Genomic DNA, 18878 nt, shown 5'->3' on the forward strand with positions numbered 1-18878 from the left:
ACCTAATGTACATTTGATTTACTGGAATAAAAATTTATAGAGCTGACATCATGCCACAGACATTCTCCACACACCTGTTGGCATCAGTCTGTCTGTCTGGAGAGACAATGGAGTGCACCTTCAGGGGTGAAGTGAAACTGCTGTGCTAACAGCACTGAACTGTCCTCCTTGGGGTGCAAGCCTGGCAGTGTGTGTGGAGGTCCTAGGCTGCCCAGACAGCCTCGCTAATGTGGTCCAAAGGAAAGCCGAGCAATATATTTGGCACCAGCTTGGCCATGGGAGTTGTGGGAAGGAAGATGGTGTACAAGGTCCCATCCCACCATCTTAGGGACTTTGTGTAGGGTTTGTTCCTTAGCCTTTTCTTCTCCCAAAGATATTCCACAAGGCAGGGGAGGCTGAGGGTGGTTTTCCTTCCCCCAGATGGACTTCCCTTCCCAGGTAGACGAGCCTCACCTGCCCTTCATTCCCCCCTAGAGCACGTGCAGAAACCGCCTTCTTCGCCGTTGGACCCAGAATTGGTCTCGCCCGCTCCATCCACTGGAGCTTGTCTTCGCATCCCGGGGGAAGCTCCCAACTCGACACACCATTGCGCATCTTATCCTACCTACTGGGTAGTTATGATTGTTTCTGAATTACCTAAATGAACACCCCCACCTAAACTGATTCCTTAACACCACATGGTCATGACTCAGAAAGTGCGGATTGGGATAGAGGATCAGGCCTTGTGACCGAGTTTCCACTTGTGGAGTAATGTGAAGGGGACCAGGAGCCCCGAGAAGGGTAGCTGTGCGTGACTATTACAAAGCTGCTGGGATGAGCTTTGCTTCTTCTAACTCATACAGGATTGGAAGCTGGGAGAAGGGACAAGCCCTAAGCCTAAGGCTAAAGGGTCTGTGTCTGGCAGGGTGGATTAAAGTCAGGTTTAAATTGGGTTCTTCTAAAAATAAATAAATCAGAATTTAATTTCTTTAAAAATGTAAATTGTAAGCTTTCTTTTAAAGACCAACTAGATTGACATTAATATCGTGTGAATACAAATACATGCTAGCCCTACCGTTATTCTCTAAACTGAATCCCTGCCTGTACCAGATACACTGGGTTAAATATGGAAATGAAGAACCGTTATGATCATTTTTCCAATATGAACATTTACACAGACGCAGGCATTTCATTTTCACCTGATGAAACATAAAGTGCTCTAAGTCTGCCCATTATTTATACTAGTGATCCTGTGCACTTTTATATCAAATAATTGTTAAACTGTGGCAGACTGAATAGCAGAGGGGAAGGGGGATGTTCCCTCTATCCATTTCACAAGGCTTCTTTGTCTGCTCAGGGACAATTGTTATTCAGCACCAGAGTAACTATTTGAGCCTAATATGGAAGCCTTAGGGGTGGTGATATCCAATGACGCTTGCCCATTCGCACATCACCCCCCCCATTTCTCTTCTCACCCTCCCCTCCAGCCCCACCACACAGGCCCAGAATCTGCTCCAGAGTTCTTGTTTTTTGGGAGGAGGGAGGCTGCAACTGGGAGGAGAAGCCCCGTTGTGCAGGCAGATTCCCACTCATACTAAGCTGGATCATTTGCCAGTTATCATAGACTGACTTACTGTGTTTCCCGCTGAAATGCTGTGAGGTAGATTTGCTGGTGTCCCGTATTTCACAAGAGACTGTATTTTTTGAGAATTTTAAGGAAAAACCATCTTCCACAAAAGCTGCTGCTTGCCTTCTATCACTGTGCCATACAGAGCGTGCTCACGTACGGTTTATATGTGTGGTACGGAAGCTGTACTTCTCAGGACAGAGCAGGGCTGTGTAGAATTATTAAAACAGCAGAGAGCATTATTGGCTGCTCACTCTCCACCTTAGAACAAATTTACACCACCAGGTGCCATAGAAAAGCACTAGACATATCAAGGGACCCAACGCACCCTGGTCACCATTTCTTTCAGCTCCTGCCATCAGGACGGAGATATAGAACAATGCAGGCAAGAACGAGCCGTCTCAGGAACAGTTTCTTCTCTAGAGCGATTTTGGCCTTAAATGGAAAGCCTGGACTTTGAAGTCATCTTATTTTACTTGTTATTTGTATTATATTTACTGTTTTTAATTAGGTTTTGTAGTTTTGGATTGTGCGGAATGCTTTATCTGAGTGGATGTAGCAACCGAGTAATTTCGTTGTTCCCGCAAGGGGACAATGACAATAAAGATATCTTATCTTATCTTATTATGTCCTTGTGCTAATCTGGAAGTAGAATGCATGAAGAACGTTCTCCTGTCCTGTAGAATATAGAAACAGGCCCGGCAACATATGATAGCCATGTTCAAATATATAAAAGGATGCCATATAGAGGAGGGAGAAAGGTTGTTTTCTGCTGCTCCAGAGAAGCGGACATGGAGCAATGGATTCAAGCTACAAGAAAGAAGATTCCACCTAAACATTAGGAAGAACTTCCTGACAGTAAGAGCTGTTCGACAGTGGAATTTGCTGCCAAGGAGTGTGGTGGAGTCTCCTTCTTTGGAGACTTGAGGCTTGACAGGCATATGTCAGGAATGCTTTGATGGTGTTTCCTGCTTGGCAGGGGGTTGGACTGGATGGCCCTTGTGGTCTCTTCCAACTCTATAATTCTAACATCCGATTAATCCACTAATGGCAAATCTACCAGGTAAATCTGCCTGATTCTGTGCCAAGTTCCTATTAGACGATAAGATTCCCAGTGTGACTTTGGCCGCTGCCAAGTTTCTGTCTGAGGTGGTCAGGATCAGAGATCAATTTGTATTAGACAAAAGTCAGAAACATGCCTAGTCTTATGATCTGTAGTCTGTGTGCTTTTAATGTACTTTACATGCACTGAATTTCATCTTGTGGGTCTTTGGGCTGCAATAAAGAATTGACTGAAAGACAAGCTTGATCTCACCCAGAATCAGCACATCTGTTTTGGCAGTATTTTTTTTTTAATGGGGGGATCAGAATTATTTTGTTGACAATATTCTAGTTCATAAAAATACCAGAAAATGATACAAATTACAGGTCCACAAAGTGCAGGATTTCCGATATAGCTTTACAAAATGTACATGAACAGTGACAAAAATAGTTATTTTTAGAAATGAATCAGGTTTACAGCTCAAATGAAATAAAGCTCTTCAATGTATATAAAGTCTCTAAGCCTAAACTGCACTTGGAAAACATAGCACTGAAAAAACTATACATTTCCCTACTTCTTCTTATTCAGGTTTTTATGGGTTCCTTAATAAGTCCTAACAATCATGCAGAAAGACAATACAACAGTGTAACTAATGGAAGTGTTATACTCAGTCAAGCGCTGGAGGAGGAAGGAGAATGTCAAACGCAATCGGCAAGTTTGGCTCTTTCTTCAAATTGCTTGTCCACCACAAGTGACAAGGCTTGAAGGAAAGCTGTCGTTGTGACGTTAGGTGACTAGAATAAAAAATAAAAGTAAAACCAGTGTCAATGTAAGCGTATCCACCACATAAGAGAGGGAGGGACTGGCCCCATGGCACCCCAGCATTTTACAAGCAGAAGGTGAATTGCTAAATTCCATCAAAACTGGGGGGGGAAGCCAATAGGCAATAAATACATTAGAGCGGGCACGTCCAACAGGTGGATCATGATCTACCGGTAGATCACTTGATGTCTGTGGTAGATCACTGGCTCCTCCCAAACAAGCTCAACAACCTTGGCTCCCCTAAAAAAAGTTCAACAGTGTTGGCCTGCACCCCCCCAAAACAGGGCTTTCCTTCCTAAAAAAGGTCAACAACTTTGACCTGAACCCCAAAAAAGCGGGTAGATCACTGCCAGTTTTTAACTCCATGAGATAGATCGCAGTGTCTTGTGAGTTGGCCACCCCTGCATTAGAGCAAGTTCCAAAAGCCATATACATAATAATAATAATAATAATAATAATAATAATAACAATAACAATAATTTATTATTATTATTATTATTATTATTATTATTATTATTATTATTTATACCCCGCCCATCTGGCTGGGTTTCCCCAGCCACTCTGGGCGGCTTCCAACAGAAATATTAGAATACACTAATTTCTTAAAGATTAAAAGCTTCCCTAAAAAGGACTGCCTTCAAGTGTCCTCTAAAAGTCTAGTAGTTGTTTTTCTCTTTGACATCTGGTGGGAGGGCATTCCACAGGGCAGGTGCCACTACCGAGAAGGCCCTCTGCCTGGTTCCCTGTAACTTGGCTTCTCGCAGCGAGGGAACCGCCAGAAGGCCCTCGGCACTGGACCTCAGTGTTCGGGCAGAGCGATGGAGGTGGAGATGCTCCTTCAGGTATACTAGACCGAGGCCGTTTACAGGCCATACAGAAGCCTGAAATGGGTCACCAAACAGCACATGTTGTGGTTGGCCCCAAATACCTGGGTCAGAGGAAGCCAGCAAGTGAACACAGCCCATCCCTGCAGTAACAAGAATAAGTAGCATGGCCATACCTGAATGTAAAGCGCATGTGCCAGAAAAGGAAGTTTCCTTAAAACACGGCCACTAAGTCCTTCACTTTTCCTGTATTAATACAGAAGCATGAGAAGCATCAGGCTCACTTTCACAAATACGAGCGCATAAGGAAGTGTTAAGTGTGCTACGAATAGCAAAATTAGGATACGAGGTTGGTAATTTCTACAACATCTCTTGTTGTTGGTAGTCAGCAGCTGTGATGTTCAGAATTGATTCTCCCTAAGACCTAGTTCTCACAAAGAGCAGATGAGGAGATAAGACTGCACTTGTTCAGGTGGGAACTAAATTCTCCTACAGAAATTTCCCTGTATGCTGATATTTAGATGTTGGGAGGGGGAGGAGTTCTAAGTCTTGTCCAGAACCAGGGTGACGTCTTCCATTGCTTTTTGTAGGTTCATGCCTTGAAAAGCAGATTTACTTTTTAAAAAGAAAAGTATTCCTTTTGATTATTATTCTTGCAATTTACTTTGTGACAAGGAGAGGCATTTTGCAGATAAAGCGCAGCAACTCTTTTTCACTATTGAACGTTTATTATTTCAGAGTGTTAATCAAACACAACAAAACAACTCTACATTCCCTGAGAAAGAGACTGATGAAATATCAAGAAAAAACACAGAACTAGCCTTAGATCACAGAAGCTCCTAGACCAGGCTTCCTCAACCTCGGCCCTCCAGATGTTTTGAGACTACAATTCCCATCATCCCTGACCACTGGTCCTGCTAGCTAGGGATCATGGGAGCTGTAGACCAAAAACATCTGGAGGGCCAAGGTTGAGGAAGCCTGTTCTAGGCCATAAAATGCAGTGGCCCACATACCTATGTTGATCACAGGTGGAAGAAGAGGACTAGTTAATGTCCCTTTGGAAAGGCTCCCCCCTTCTGGGTCACCTGGAAGCAATTCATACTTGCCATAAGCACTTGCATTTTCAGTGCTGCGCTAAGTTATAATAGTTTTTCCTCTAGCAAAAAGCTCATTAAAAATCAAGGAATTTTATTGCCCTATTAGAAGCAGCATTATTTGCTTATTTTACCCCCCCCCCCAAATTACTAAACCTGCATAGATCCCTCAAGAAACAGCAGAGGAGAATTTCTCACTTTGGCTTGTATTCTGAGAACACAAGCATTTTATTTCATGGGAGAGTATGTGAAGAACCACAACCTTCACTTTACATGTGAGGGTAAAATTAAAAGACAGATAAATCAAGCCAGGAATCCTACCTTGAAATTTCTCTCAATATGAGACTCAATTTCGACACATCGCTGTCTAAATAACCGATCACCTCCAGCTCACGGAGTGTCAGCAGCTGCTGCCGAGGATATATTATCTGGCACTTGGGAGGAAAAAGATCGTCTCTGTAAGAAATGTATCAATCTCACAACTGCATTACTACTCAAAACATAACAAAGGTTGGTGAGAACACGCATCACTCCAACTGTGGAACTCCCTAACAAGGGAGGCAAGACTGGCCCCACATGGGTTCACCTTCAGGTGGGAAGTAAAAACCATGTCTATTCCACACAGCTCTGAATGATTTGCAGATTGTGAAGGTTATTCCACTCCTCTGAGTTTTACACACACACACACACACACAGTCCTTTTCTCAATCTGGTTTGTTTGAATGTTTTGTATACCACCTTGCGGGTTACAACGAAAAAAAAAACAAATTATATTTTTTATTTTAAAAAATCCCCACATGCTGTCTACTAGTAGCTCACCAATATCTAGCACAGGTAAGTAACAGAATGAGCATTTGGAGGTAAATGATGGAACAACGATAATTAAACATCTGTAAGCAGAAAGGGACGCGGGTGGTGCTGTGGTCTAAACCACAAAGCCTAGGGCTTGCTGATCAGGTCGGCAGTTCAAATCCCCGCGACGGGGTGAGCTCCCGTTGTTTGGTCCCAGCTCCTGCCCACCTAGCAGGTTGAAAGCACGTCCAAGTGCAAGTAGATAAATAGGTACCACTCCGGTGGGAACAGGGCCGGCCCTACGTGCAGGCTGGGTGGCGCAGGGCAACATGGCGCCGGCCCGCCCGCTGGCTGGCCGGTCTGCTGCGCAGCTGCGCGCTGCGCCCACCGCGCTGGGAAACGGGGTGGGAGGGCGCCGGAGAGATTGCGCTGTGCCTGCCCGCCCGCCCACCGCGCAGCGCCCACCGCGCAGCGCCCACCGCGCTGGGAAAAGGGGTGGGAGGGCGCCGGAGAGATCTGGCGCACCACGGCGCCAGGGACGCTTAAGACGGCCCTGGGTAGGAAGGTAAACGGCGTTTCTGTGCACTGCTCTGGTTCGCCAGAAGCAGCTTAGTCATGCTGGCCACATGACCTGGAAGCTGTACTCCGGCTCCCTCGGCCAATAACGCAAGATGAGCGCCGCAACCCCAGAGTTGTCCACGACTGGACCTAATGGTCAGGGGTCCCCTTAACTTTAAGGAGAAAGCAACAATAGGAACAAATATACCCACTGTATGGAAACACCAAGGTATGGAGAAGCAGTTTGTTTGTTTTTTGAAAAACCCAAAAGAGGTTTTTAAAAACCTGAAATGTGGTACAAACTGCTCATGCCTCCCTCCCTCTGCTCTGAAACAGATGCTCTGGGCTCATGTGGGGTGGAGAGAAGAGAAGGAATGTGTTCCATTTCCTTTAAGGGTCAGGTTGCTAATTCAAAGGGAACAATGACTTCCCTGTTCCAGGACTGAGAAAAGGGGAGAGTTGATGTGCTCCTAGGATTTTCTTCATGGCTCTGCTGAGCTTCAGCAGCTGCCCAGTCCTTTTCTCCTCCTTCGCTCAGAAGGGCGGCAGGTGATCACAAGATAGCCCTCCCTTTATAGCTGGATGGGAGGTGGAGAAAGCCTGGGCACCCAGTCAGACAGCTCAGCTCCCCCCACCTTCTCTCACAGCCAAGAGGAAAGCAGAGCCAGCCTGACCACACTGTCACTTGCTAGAGGAGGCCGGCCTCACCAACACCCACCTCTCCACTGACTTGGGGCTGCCTCCTGCTTGGGCAAAGAGGGCTTTGAAGTCTCACACATACACACCTTCTAACGTTTTGTTGGAATTCTAGGATGCTGGCCGTGCCTCTAAGGATTTGATGCAATGTGGATGCTAAGAGCTTCTGAGTGTTTACCTTCATTAGTTCCTCCAAGCAAGAAAGATATATTTTGAATACTGCTTCAGCAGAAGGTGGGCCAATGTATTGCTTGATATCTGCTCTGTCCACAAAGGCCATATCAATTTTCTCCGTGATATTTGAAGTCGTCAAGATAACTACATTAGGGTACCTTTAAGGAACACACAGAGATGTTGTAACACTAATTTCATAGGTTCAACACTTGAAACTTTCCACTGTCAGTTACATTTGCATTGACAGCCTCTTGGGTACATGGCTGGTGACTGCACCTGAAGAACTTAATCTGAAATTTTTGCCATGCCACTCTGCGGCTACAATAGCTAAGAACGTACTTTGAATCTAAAAGGTGAAAGCTGAGGTTTAGAGGACTCCAAAGGACACTGGGAGTGGACATCAGTGTTGTAGGGGGATCTACTGCCTCGACAACTAAAGGGACCCACTCAAAACTGGACAAATGAATCTGGATGCTTTCTAATGAAACCTGGATGGAGAAATTATCCTGTAAGAATGGCAAATATCACCTGATCATATTTTATGCCAGGTGGGAGGATATAAATGTTGCCTTATTAGGGCCTACTAATCAGATCTTGTAAATTAGCTCCTTTGCTTTTGTGCCTTCCAATTGTTCCTAGGCAATTTACGGAATACCCTTCCAGGAAAAGTTATAAATGTAGTTTGTTACCTTTTGATCTGATCAATTTGGGTCAAGACTGCATTTACAACCCGGATGGCATCAGAAGGTTCTGTACCTGCCCGAAAAGCACTCCGTGCTGCTGTGAGACTTTCCACCTTAAACAAACAAACAAACAAACAAACAAAACTAGCTCTCACAGATTTTTAGGAACAGTAATCACAGTAGCACATATATTTAATGCATGTACAGCTATCCAGCATTCAGGAGGCATCTATGCAAAACAATTCAATCAGTCACATTTAGGACTTTCCTTGTCCTGTCAATTAAGTTGCCATCTACAGCAACTCTCAAACACCATTTATCATAAATGTAAAAAGGGACTAAAAATAAGTTGTGCTAAAATAATACGATCATCTTCTTGCCAATCAAAATTGCCCCTTCTGCCATTCTATTTCCCACCATGACCCAGAAATGTAGTGTAGCCAATGTTTCAACATTTAAAATGGTGCTGTGGCCATACCTCATCGATCAGTACAAATACAAGGGCATCTTTGTCTTCAATTAATTCTTGAATCTTCTGGAACATTTTGGTAACCAGTTTGCCACTCTGGAAAAAAAATTGATGTGTAAAAAACAATGCATTCCTTTCTGCTCTCCCAGCCTTGCCATTTGGCACTTTCCCAATCACCTCCGGTGACCAAACGTGGGCACTTGCTGCCGCCACAACAGCTATAACAGCAGAAACAGAACTGTTCTTGACCTGCGGGCTCAACCTTGGTGGGGATGATGGAGAACCTGAAAAGGGGTGTTAACATTCCGCTGGGGCAAAGGGCCATGTGGCAGATGGGGCCTTCCTCCTCCAAGAAGTCTAGGTGGCAGAGGATCCTTATGGGATTTGCAGGTGTGACTGCACACAGTGCTCCCATCTGGCTTAGAACGAATGAACATTTTTTTGCTAACAGGGAGCATCAAGCAGAGTTGCTGACTTTTTCCCTTGTAGTTCCTTCTCTGTGGTTTTAGGAGAAGGTAAGATAGGTGTCCTGCTTTATTCCTCTTCTAGCAGCACAATCCACTGTGTTCAGGCAAGCAAATAGAGAATTGCAGTCTTAGACAATATGCTAAATCAGAGATCAGCCATAAAACCTCTTTATCACCAGATATGAGGTGGTGAAGACACGGAGCAATGGATTCAAACTTCAAGAAAGAAGATTCCACCTAAACATTAGGAAGAACTTCCTGACAGTAAGAGCTGTTCAACAGTGGAATTTGCTACCAAGGAGTGTGGTGGAGTCTCCTTCTTTGGAGGTCTTTAAGCAGAGGCTTGACAGGCATATGTCAAGAACGCTTTGATGGTGTTTCCTGCTTGGCAGGGGGTTGGACTGGATGGCCCTTGTGTTCTCTTCCAACTCTATGATTCTATGATTAACTTTCTCTTCCTTGAAAAGAACATAACGCCAAAGGAAGCTGGAAGCTGGACACTCTTTCCCACTTCCTTTCCCAGCTCTATGTGCTTTTCAGGATTCAGGGTAGTTCTATTGGATCTAGGCTTTACACAGATCTCTTGTATTTACGGAAATACCTTTGATTACAAGGCAGACAGTCCCCCTGACTAGCACTACTGAACTTGTAGAGTCACAAAATGTTGCAAATTAGAACAACGGACTCATAATACATCTATTAACCACTGGAAGAACAATTATTGTCAGGACATGGAAATCGCTACAATTATTACTCATGGACCAGCAATTTGCCAAACAGCGTTACCGGGAAAATTGACGCAAAAATTAAAGAAGCAAGACGTCAAAAGAAACACGAGAATTTTTGTGTAGCCCAATGTGACTTTACTGATTACACAAATAATGAGGTATATGGTAGAACAGAACCCAAAGCTTACAGCACAGTTGGCGTGCATGAAGTATACATTTTATTTTCTTCCTTCTTCTCTTCCTCTCCTCCTTCCTATAAATACTTATCGTTACTGATGCAAAATACATTTTACTCATGGTCACCAATCTAAGCAATGCACAATCATTGCGTATCTGTTATAACTAATAATTTTGCTTTGTCAATGTATTTAGAAATGTGTCCTTTTTTTAAAGTGTTGTGTGTGCATGTTTTCTGTCTCTCAGAGAGGCCTGACCCAAGCGAGGGAAGGGGAAGAGAAGCGACTAGAGGGAGGGTGCAAGAAGCAGAAGGCTGGAGAAGGGGTAGGGTTCCTGTGCTAAAAAGAGGGTTAGCCATTCACTCCACTTATTAGGCCTCTACCATTTTTCTTACTGTGGCACTGTCGCATGAGGTAGCTCCATTTTTGTACAATCTCCACAATCCACTTCATTTTGTCTAAAAGGCTGTACTGGAGAACATTATTTTCTCTGCATCAGGTTCATGGATACAGTATTTACTTTTGCAGCAAAGAGTAAAAAGAACCATGTGCTAAAACACAGCATAAGATCCTGAGCTACTGGGCAAATTTGACAGTATCTTCAAACCACTGCATAGGCAGGAAACATTCTCTGAATCACAAAACTGCTAAGAATGTTGCATAAATGCTTACCTCAGAAAACCACTTGGAGAAGAGGCTATGGCTGTTTATCTCTATCAGCTGTCCATAGCGATATCTAAAATTTAAGTGAAAAAGCAGGGAAACCATTAATGCTGCTGGTACTCATATAGCTCATAGGGAAAAGTCCAGGAGTGCAGTCTTAACCCTGCAGAAAGTGAAATTTAGTCGAGGGCAAGGGCTGCAGCTTGATGCTTCACTAGCAAACGGTCCTTGGGTCAGTCCTCAGGCAAAGGCGAGTGAGACGGGAAAATGCTCTGACTTGGCATAGGACAGCTTCCTATGTTCCCAACTTATCCGTAGGAGTGTTTCCCCAAGGATCCTGGTGAAATCTAAGTTCACACAGCATGATCCAGCCCCCGTTAACTTTCCCATTAAAGCTGCAAGCACCTACGTATGTGCTTAGATCCCCACTGAAAAAATGCTCAACTTGTCATTATAAAAAGTGCTCAACCTGTCATTATTTGTTAAATAATTTAGAATTTCAATATCCAAGTTGTTTCAACTACTTTGGGACACAGTATTTTATTTTCTCACTTTCTAATACAAAAGCATAGCATTGCTTTTAATTTCTTCCATCCAAGAGTTCATCTTGCCAGTGAGGAGGCACAGAACAGAAGGAACGATCCGCTGGGAAATTCTTTCCTGCAAGTCGCAGGCAAATGAAATGGAGCTGCATAGCACAGGAAAAGCAGAGCTGTTAGACTAGGTACTATCTTAATTTCTAAGATACCAAACAGTTATCTGAATTACCTATGAGAAAGTCTAATAGTCAGCTTCTGGGCCAGTGCTTTACATAGTGAAGTTTTACCAGTTCCTGGAGGACCTGCAGTTAAAGTACAGAAAACATAAGTATTGAACACATACCTAATTTTGTAAGTTGCTTTGAGTTACTTTTTGATTGGGGGGGGGGGGAAGGCAGGGGCTAACCAGTTTAATCATCATCTCCAACTAAATTATATTTGTGGCATGCTTCATATGTTTGATAAAACTGAAGCAATTGACTTCTGTCTAGTATTTTAAGACTCCTTTTGTACATTAAAATATACACTAACTTGTGGTTTAGTTCAACAACCACAAACCATGGCTTGTGTAAACCATGGCTATGTGTCACCTACGAATGAGGCCAAGAACGTGAAGTACTTTCAACACTTTAAGGGTGCTATATAAAGGCTAACTATGACAAGTATAAGTCCTGTATAAAACAGCAAAAATTAAATATAAACTTTACCATGTAGCAGAACAACTCTATTCCACGATATCAAGTTGCTGTTGACATTTCTGTCAGAGAACAGTAATGTCGTAGTCACATAATCTAATAGCTAATTGAGCAGAGAGAGAGAAAGGGGTGGGGAGAGAGAATTAAAATTCCACATTATAACTGAATTATTCAGTTGTTTTTTAAAAAATGAAGCACTCTCTTTTTCTCAATGATGGCAAAAAGGAGGTGTGAACAGTAACCACCACATTGGAATATCAGAACCCAGTCTTGTGTTAGCAGGCAAATATCACAAGACTTCCAAGATCAGTAGGCAATAAAAACTAACACCTATAGCTGTGAAATTTGTCAGATATCCTGCTGCCTCTGGCACTTCCAATATACAGTATTTACAGAATGTTTGCACAAACATTCATTTCCACTATTTGTTTTGTTTTTTGTTTGCTGAAGTCTTGTGTCTATTCTGGCAGACATTCCAAAAACAGTCTGTTGAAATGTTAATGTAGTATTGCATCCCATTCGGAAAACAATCCTGTTCAGAAGACTTCGTTCCTTGGAAGAGTCACAGGCAATTTCTCATTTCCCATGATTAACTGTGTAAGGATCTTGAAAGACATTTTCCTACACACTGGCAAATAAGTTGTACACTTATGAACCAATGTACCTAATCATTTAACTTGTGCATAACAAAAAGGTTGTTCAGTTGCTATGGGATGCATGCCCAGCTATTTAGGCGTTTAAACAGTGGACAGGGTAGTAAGAATATAGAGATTCCATACTCAAGTCTTGTTTACAAGCCAATAAAAAGTTGCTAGCCTGCAAAGTTTTCTACTAATCAACTTATGGATAGCACAAAATTTTAAAACAAAGGCATAACTTATTAATTTGCTCAGCATCCCCAGTGCCACCCGGACATCCCACTTTCCACTCTTCCCATCAATAGTGCAACTTTAAACTGTGATCCTATATCTGCGTATTGGATCCGGCCCAATCATCTTCTAAATCTGGCCCATGATATCAGCATGTTTTTACATGAGTAGAATGTGCTTTTATTTAAAATGCATCTCTGGGTTATTTGTGGGGCATAGGAATTCATTTAATTTTTTTTCCAAAATATAGTCCGCCGCCCCCCCCCCAAGGTCTGAGGGACAATGGACTGGCCCCCTGCTGAAAAAGTTTGCTGATCCCTGCTCAAGATGATAGATAGATCAACATATGGAGACCAAGGGACTATTTCCAAGTGGTACAGGAACACTGACTATTACAGCAGAGAGGGGGAGGGGACAGAACAGAACAGGGGAGGATCCTTTTGGAAACTCATTAAATGCAATCTACTGTACAGGTAATTAAAATTAATGGGGACCCTAAAGGAAACATAAATCTTCAATAAACAGTGAGAATGTTTAGGAATGATACAAAACTACTTATTTTTGCAAAATCCCAGAGCAATCTGTACATAAATAGCCCGCTACAAGCAGCTTGGAGAAACTTAAGAGCCATAGAATCCGAAGAGAAAGAAACAAGGAGAGGAAATGCAAATAGATAACAAAATGGTCCAGCAACAGAAGCAGTTTTTCCAAGAGCAGCCCTTAAAGCTGTATTTTCCAATCACGTTTTTGTTTTTTAAATGGGTGGATTATCTGTCACATGCAGGTGTGATAAGCTCATTTTCTATGGTGGTAAGGAAATTTCTGTCCTGGTTTATCCAAAAATGGCACTGAAAGCTGCAAAACTCCTTGTGGTCACTCCTTGCAGTCCAAACCAAACCAAACCAAACCGCTTCTGAACCTGGCTTCCGCTTCCACTCTGCCTTAATGGAGGCAGCCTCCACGACAGTGGAAGATTGTTGGGCAAAGGAAAAAGAAGGATTATTGAGGGTAATTATCCTTGCAAATTCCCTCCAGGGAATGGGCTTCACTTGCAATTCGTCTCGGTACCTGGCTCTCGCTCCGGCATTGGATGTGGGGAGCAGGGCATAGCTGTCAAGTTTTCCCTTTTCTCCCGAGGAAGCCTATTCAGCATAAGGGAATTTCCCTTTAAAAAAAGGGAGAACTTGACAGCTATGGAGCAGGGAGGTGCCAAGTGCAAAAGCACTTTTCCTGCTGAAAACCCTCTGATGCCTCCTTAAGAGGCAGAGGTTCTCCTATTACGGTAAATTGTATAACTGGGTATTTGAAAGATTGGTACTGCAATTCGTCTCGGTACCTGGCTCTCGCTGTTATTGGACTGTTATTGGACTGTAATTGAAAACTAATTTTAAAAAATTATGAAAAATAAACAAAGTGCTTCTGAACTTGACACAAGCCTGAGTAAGAATGGACAACTCATCTAGTGCAGTGAAAGTTTACAATGAAGAACCGTTTATAGCCCAGATAAAAACTTAATACTTTCAACTTACATCTGATTTTATCTCAGCATCATAAATAAGGCTCTCCCATAGACCATGGAATTCAACTGAAACATAGAACCATTAGACATCATTTCCAATGTGTAGTTTTGCAAATCAAAGTATCATTTTGAAACCCAACAACCCATTTGCTACTTAATGAATTATACCAACTTTTCTGGGAACTTAATAAAATAGAGCTGCATTCTTTGCACTGAACATACTTATGAACACACATACATAGGATCGCATAATATTTCTTATTCCAGTTAAGACAACATGATGGATTTTAACCTTGGTGTGGGACCTGTTCCCTTCCAAATGTTGCTGGACTCCAGCTCCCAATGGGCAGTGATGACAGGAGTTGTGGTCCAGCAACATCCAGAGGGTGAAAGATTCCCCACCTGCAATCTACTAATCACCTGTAAATTTGAGCCAAGTCATAGAAAGAGCTTTTTGAGCCCTCCACCTTGCTTACTGGGCTCTGAGAAGTTTGTGTGAGATCTAGGACTCCTCTTGTTCTTCATTTATTTTCATGCATAGCTGCAATTGTAGAATCATAGAGTTGGAAGGGACCACTAGGATAATCTAGTCAAGGGGGAGGCAACCTAAGTCCCATGGGCCACAAGCGGCCCACGGAGGTCGTTTAGCTGGCTCACGAGCTGCCCCTGAACCGAGCTGCCCGCTCGGCGAGTCCCCACGCACTGCACTAAACCGGCAAAGCACAGCACAGGGACTCACTTCCGCAGTGCTGGAAATCGTGTCTGCACATGCGCAGATATCGTGCCTGCGCAGATGCCGGAAATCCCACCTGCACAGATGCCAGAAATCAGGCGCGCGTACTTACGTGCGCCCGCAATCTGGCCCACAGAGGAATCTCCGCTGGAGTGAACCGGCCCAGGCAAGGTAAACCTTGCCAACCCCTGATCTAGTCCAGGAATCTTTTGCCCAACATGGGGCTCAAACCCCCATTACATGTAAGTGGCAGGACCAGTGTACTCTAATTTAGTGTTCTATGCAGTTTTCAATTTCTTGCTTGCTCCCATCACAGTTTTAATCTAAATCTGCCCCTGTCCACATAAATAATCAAACCATCCTCCTCTTGACTAGTACATTCTAATCCTATGCTGTTCCAACCCCATCAGGACCATCTTAAAAACTGCACGTAATTTAAAAATACCTGCTGGTAACACCCAGTGATTAGCCGCAACAATATTCTCATCCTCTGCCTCCAGATTTTCAGCACTGGGCCCTTCTTCACCGAGATGAAAAATGTGAATGGAAAGGCTGCACTTACTCAGATTAATTGCCTTTAATGAAGAGGGAAAACCACATGAGAACTCTCTGGCAAGCAATCTGGATACATCTTTTAAAATTATGGGTGTGTGTGCAAGAAACACTCTTCATATTAAAAAAGTGGCACTTCCAGGAGAAATGCTGTTGTCCACCCATTCTCTGTCATGTCAGTTTTCTATCTGGCATTCTATTTTCACACGAGGAGCATTCAGAACTGAAATCTTACACAATGCATGCATTCTCCAGTAGCAGTTGGAAAAGGGGAGCCAACAATACGGGGGAATTTGGATTGCAGAAAGCATTCATGATCCAGACTTAATGCACTTAACAGCAATTGTAGTGGACGTTACTTCCGCTCTCATGATCTCATTTCATAGTAACAAGCTGCAGCCTTCCACCCCACCCCCCCAATAAATTTTGAATAAGGTAAGCCATAAGGTAATACCTGTCTCTCCTTCAACTTTAGCTCTGTGTCCACAACTGCAATGGACTGCACATTATTTGTCAGGAAATAATCATCAAACTCAGTCCATTTGTAATCACCAAAGACCACAGGATGCCTTTCTAGTAGTTTTAAGACACCCAGTTTGATATCCTCTTTCTTTGCAGTGCTGGGTAAAAGAGATAAACAACATAGCTTCAGGCATAACTGTTACAGCTAGAAAAGACCCAGTGCAAGGAAACCCCACCCACCCACCCACTCAAAGGCCGTGAAAGGTATGCCCAGCAGCTAACCCTCACACTCTTGATTATGGTATCCTACAAGGGATTGAGCAAGCTGCTCTTAGCTGAAGGGCCTGCAGAAAGAGGAAAAAATAAAACAAAATCTACCTGCCTAAACCTCATGCACTAAGCTTCACTGTACATCAGCTAAATGGGCACAGGTTAAAATACAGTGGTACCTCTGGTTGTGAACAGGATCCATTCTGGAGGCCTGTTCACAACATGAAAAGGCCGCATCCTGAAGCGCCGCATCTGCGCAGGCGTGATGTAATTTGGTGCTTCTGCGCATGCACTGAACCCGGAAGTAACCCGTTCCAGGACTTCCAGGTTCGGCACGTCCGTATCCTGAAAAGACGCATTCTGAAGGGGACGTAGCATGAGGTATGACTGTATGCTTTTTAGCCACAAGTATACAAAAAGTAAAGAACGCTAGAGAGTTCCAGAAAAACATCTACTTCTGCTTCATTGACTACGCAAAAGCATTTGAATGTGTTGACCACAGCAAACTATGGCAAGTTCTTAAAGAAATGGGAGTGCCTGATCACCTCATCTCTCCTGAGAAATCTCTATGTGGGACAAGAAGCTACAGTTAGAACTGGATATGGAATAACTGATTGGTTCAAAATTGGGAAAGGAGTACGACAAGGCTGTATATTGTCTCCCTGCTTATTTAACTTATATGCAGAATTCATCATGCGAAAGGCTGGACTGGATGAATCCCAAGCCGGAATTAAGATTGCCAGAAAAAATATCAACAACCTCAGATATGCTGATGACACAACCTTGATGGCAGAAAGTGAGGAGGAATTAAAGAACCTTTTAATGAGGGTGAAAGAGGAGAGCGCAAAATATGGTCTGAAGCTCAACATCAAAAAACTAAGATCATGGCCACTGGTCCCATCACCTCCTGGCAGAGGGGAGAAATGGAGGCAGTGAGAGATTTTACTTTCTTGGGTTCCATGATCACTGCAGATGGTGACAGCAGTCACGAAATTAAAAGACACCTGCTCCTTGGGAGAAAAGCAATGACAAACCTAGACAGCATCTTAAAAAGCGGAGACATTACCTTGCCGACAAAGGTCCGTATAGTTAAAGCTATGGTTTTCCCAGTAGCGATGTATGAAAGTGAGAGCTGGACCATAAAGAAGGCTGATCTACACATGGTTTTGAGCCCCACCATGTCTAGTCAACTTCTGGGACTTATTGTTTGTCCCCCACCCTGCCGCAGCACATGACATTCTGCTGGGGCTTTCTGAAATGGAAATTTTTTAACTAACCTGTTTGATTTTTGATGAACTTCTACATGTATCTGCAAGGATTCACATTCATTATGAAGAGCCAGTTTTAAGTCACCTGCAGCTTTGTCCATTTCATAGAAACCTAACTGAAAAAATAGACATTATACTATATCTAAGATCTGGGAGATCCTTATTGGCAACTGTAAAAATATTGGTTTATTGTAGTGCTCATTTTCCCCTTCTACCCTAGTGTCAATTCTATCAAATTTATATCATTCACATCAAAGCAACTGTGATAATAAATACGTAGAAAATGATGGTAGAATTGCAATGTTCAATCTGAGCAATGTGACTGAAAGTTAGTAAATAACTGAGCACATAACAGAAATAGAAAAACTATATGGAGCTATCTCCCCCCCCCCCCTTTTCCTCTTGTACATGTTTCATGAGATGTAATTTTTGCACATAAAGGTATAACACCCCCCCAAAAAAAAATGTGATTGAGGAGTAGTCTAGAAGTAGCAAAGCAACCTGAATACCAATGGCATCGTTATGAAAAATTTAGGCTAGCTGAGTTCAGGCAATACATGTAATGTGACTTTCCCCACAATAATACATCTATATTACCAAAATATCACTTGCGTTAAGACAATAACGTTAAGCTATCTGGGTTAATTTGTTAGACAAGTAATTTGAACTGCTTTATCGAAGTGGGGGTAAAATCATCGCCTTCCTTGATGCTTCTTTAAATATATTCTGTGTTTTCATGTTGTGAGCCGCCCTGTGATCTTTGGGCCAAGAGTGGCATACAGTACAAATTTAGTGATGATAGATAGATAAAACAAAGCAGCCAAAAACAACGCTATAAAAGTAAATAAATACGATCATCCAAAGCTGTCCACCTACCCGCCCCAATTCCGTGGTGGCACGAATATTATTATTATTATTACTGGTCATTCATTATTTATTTGCATTTCTATGGTGGGGAGGCTCGGCCGCGGGAGGAGCGGGAGGGGGGCTCACCTCGACCGAGAGAAAGGGCCGGGGCTTCTCTGGGCTTCTCTCGCTCCTTCCTTCCGCCTTCCAGCCTCCCAAGTCAAAATTCCCGCCCTTCTCATCCCCAGCCGGGTCGCCTCCCGGTTTCGTCACTTCCGGCCACGCCCCCTTTCCCCCTAGGTCGAGAAGAGGCGGCTTCCTAGGCGGCCGG

General features: G+C 43.3%; 1 protein-coding gene across 2 annotated transcripts; it reads right to left on the minus strand.

Annotated features, from left to right (window-relative positions):
• Nucleotides 1-2949: 2949 nt before the first annotated feature.
• On the minus strand, nt 2950-18750 carry TRIP13 (thyroid hormone receptor interactor 13). Of its 2 annotated transcripts, none has more exons than XM_035136136.2 (14): nt 18695-18750; nt 17711-17817; nt 16156-16321; nt 15595-15724; nt 14427-14482; nt 12041-12131; nt 11563-11635; nt 10804-10867; nt 8770-8856; nt 8298-8404; nt 7613-7766; nt 5710-5822; nt 4471-4540; nt 2950-3442 (listed from the first exon to the last, which is right to left on the minus strand). In XM_035136136.2, exons 2-14 carry the CDS (start codon nt 17800-17802, stop codon nt 3347-3349), a joined length of 1299 nt encoding a protein of 432 aa, XP_034992027.1. In that variant the 5' UTR covers nt 17803-17817; nt 18695-18750; the 3' UTR covers nt 2950-3346. The 2 variants fall into 2 exon arrangements, with proteins under 2 accessions (XP_034992027.1, XP_034992028.1); XM_035136137.2 differs by having other exon boundaries at nt 17711-17813; nt 18695-18745.
• Nucleotides 18751-18878: the final 128 nt, after the last annotated feature.

This window comes from Zootoca vivipara, chromosome 13 (genome assembly GCF_963506605.1).
Source record: "Zootoca vivipara chromosome 13, rZooViv1.1, whole genome shotgun sequence".
Lineage (NCBI taxonomy): Eukaryota > Metazoa > Chordata > Lepidosauria > Squamata > Lacertidae > Zootoca > Zootoca vivipara.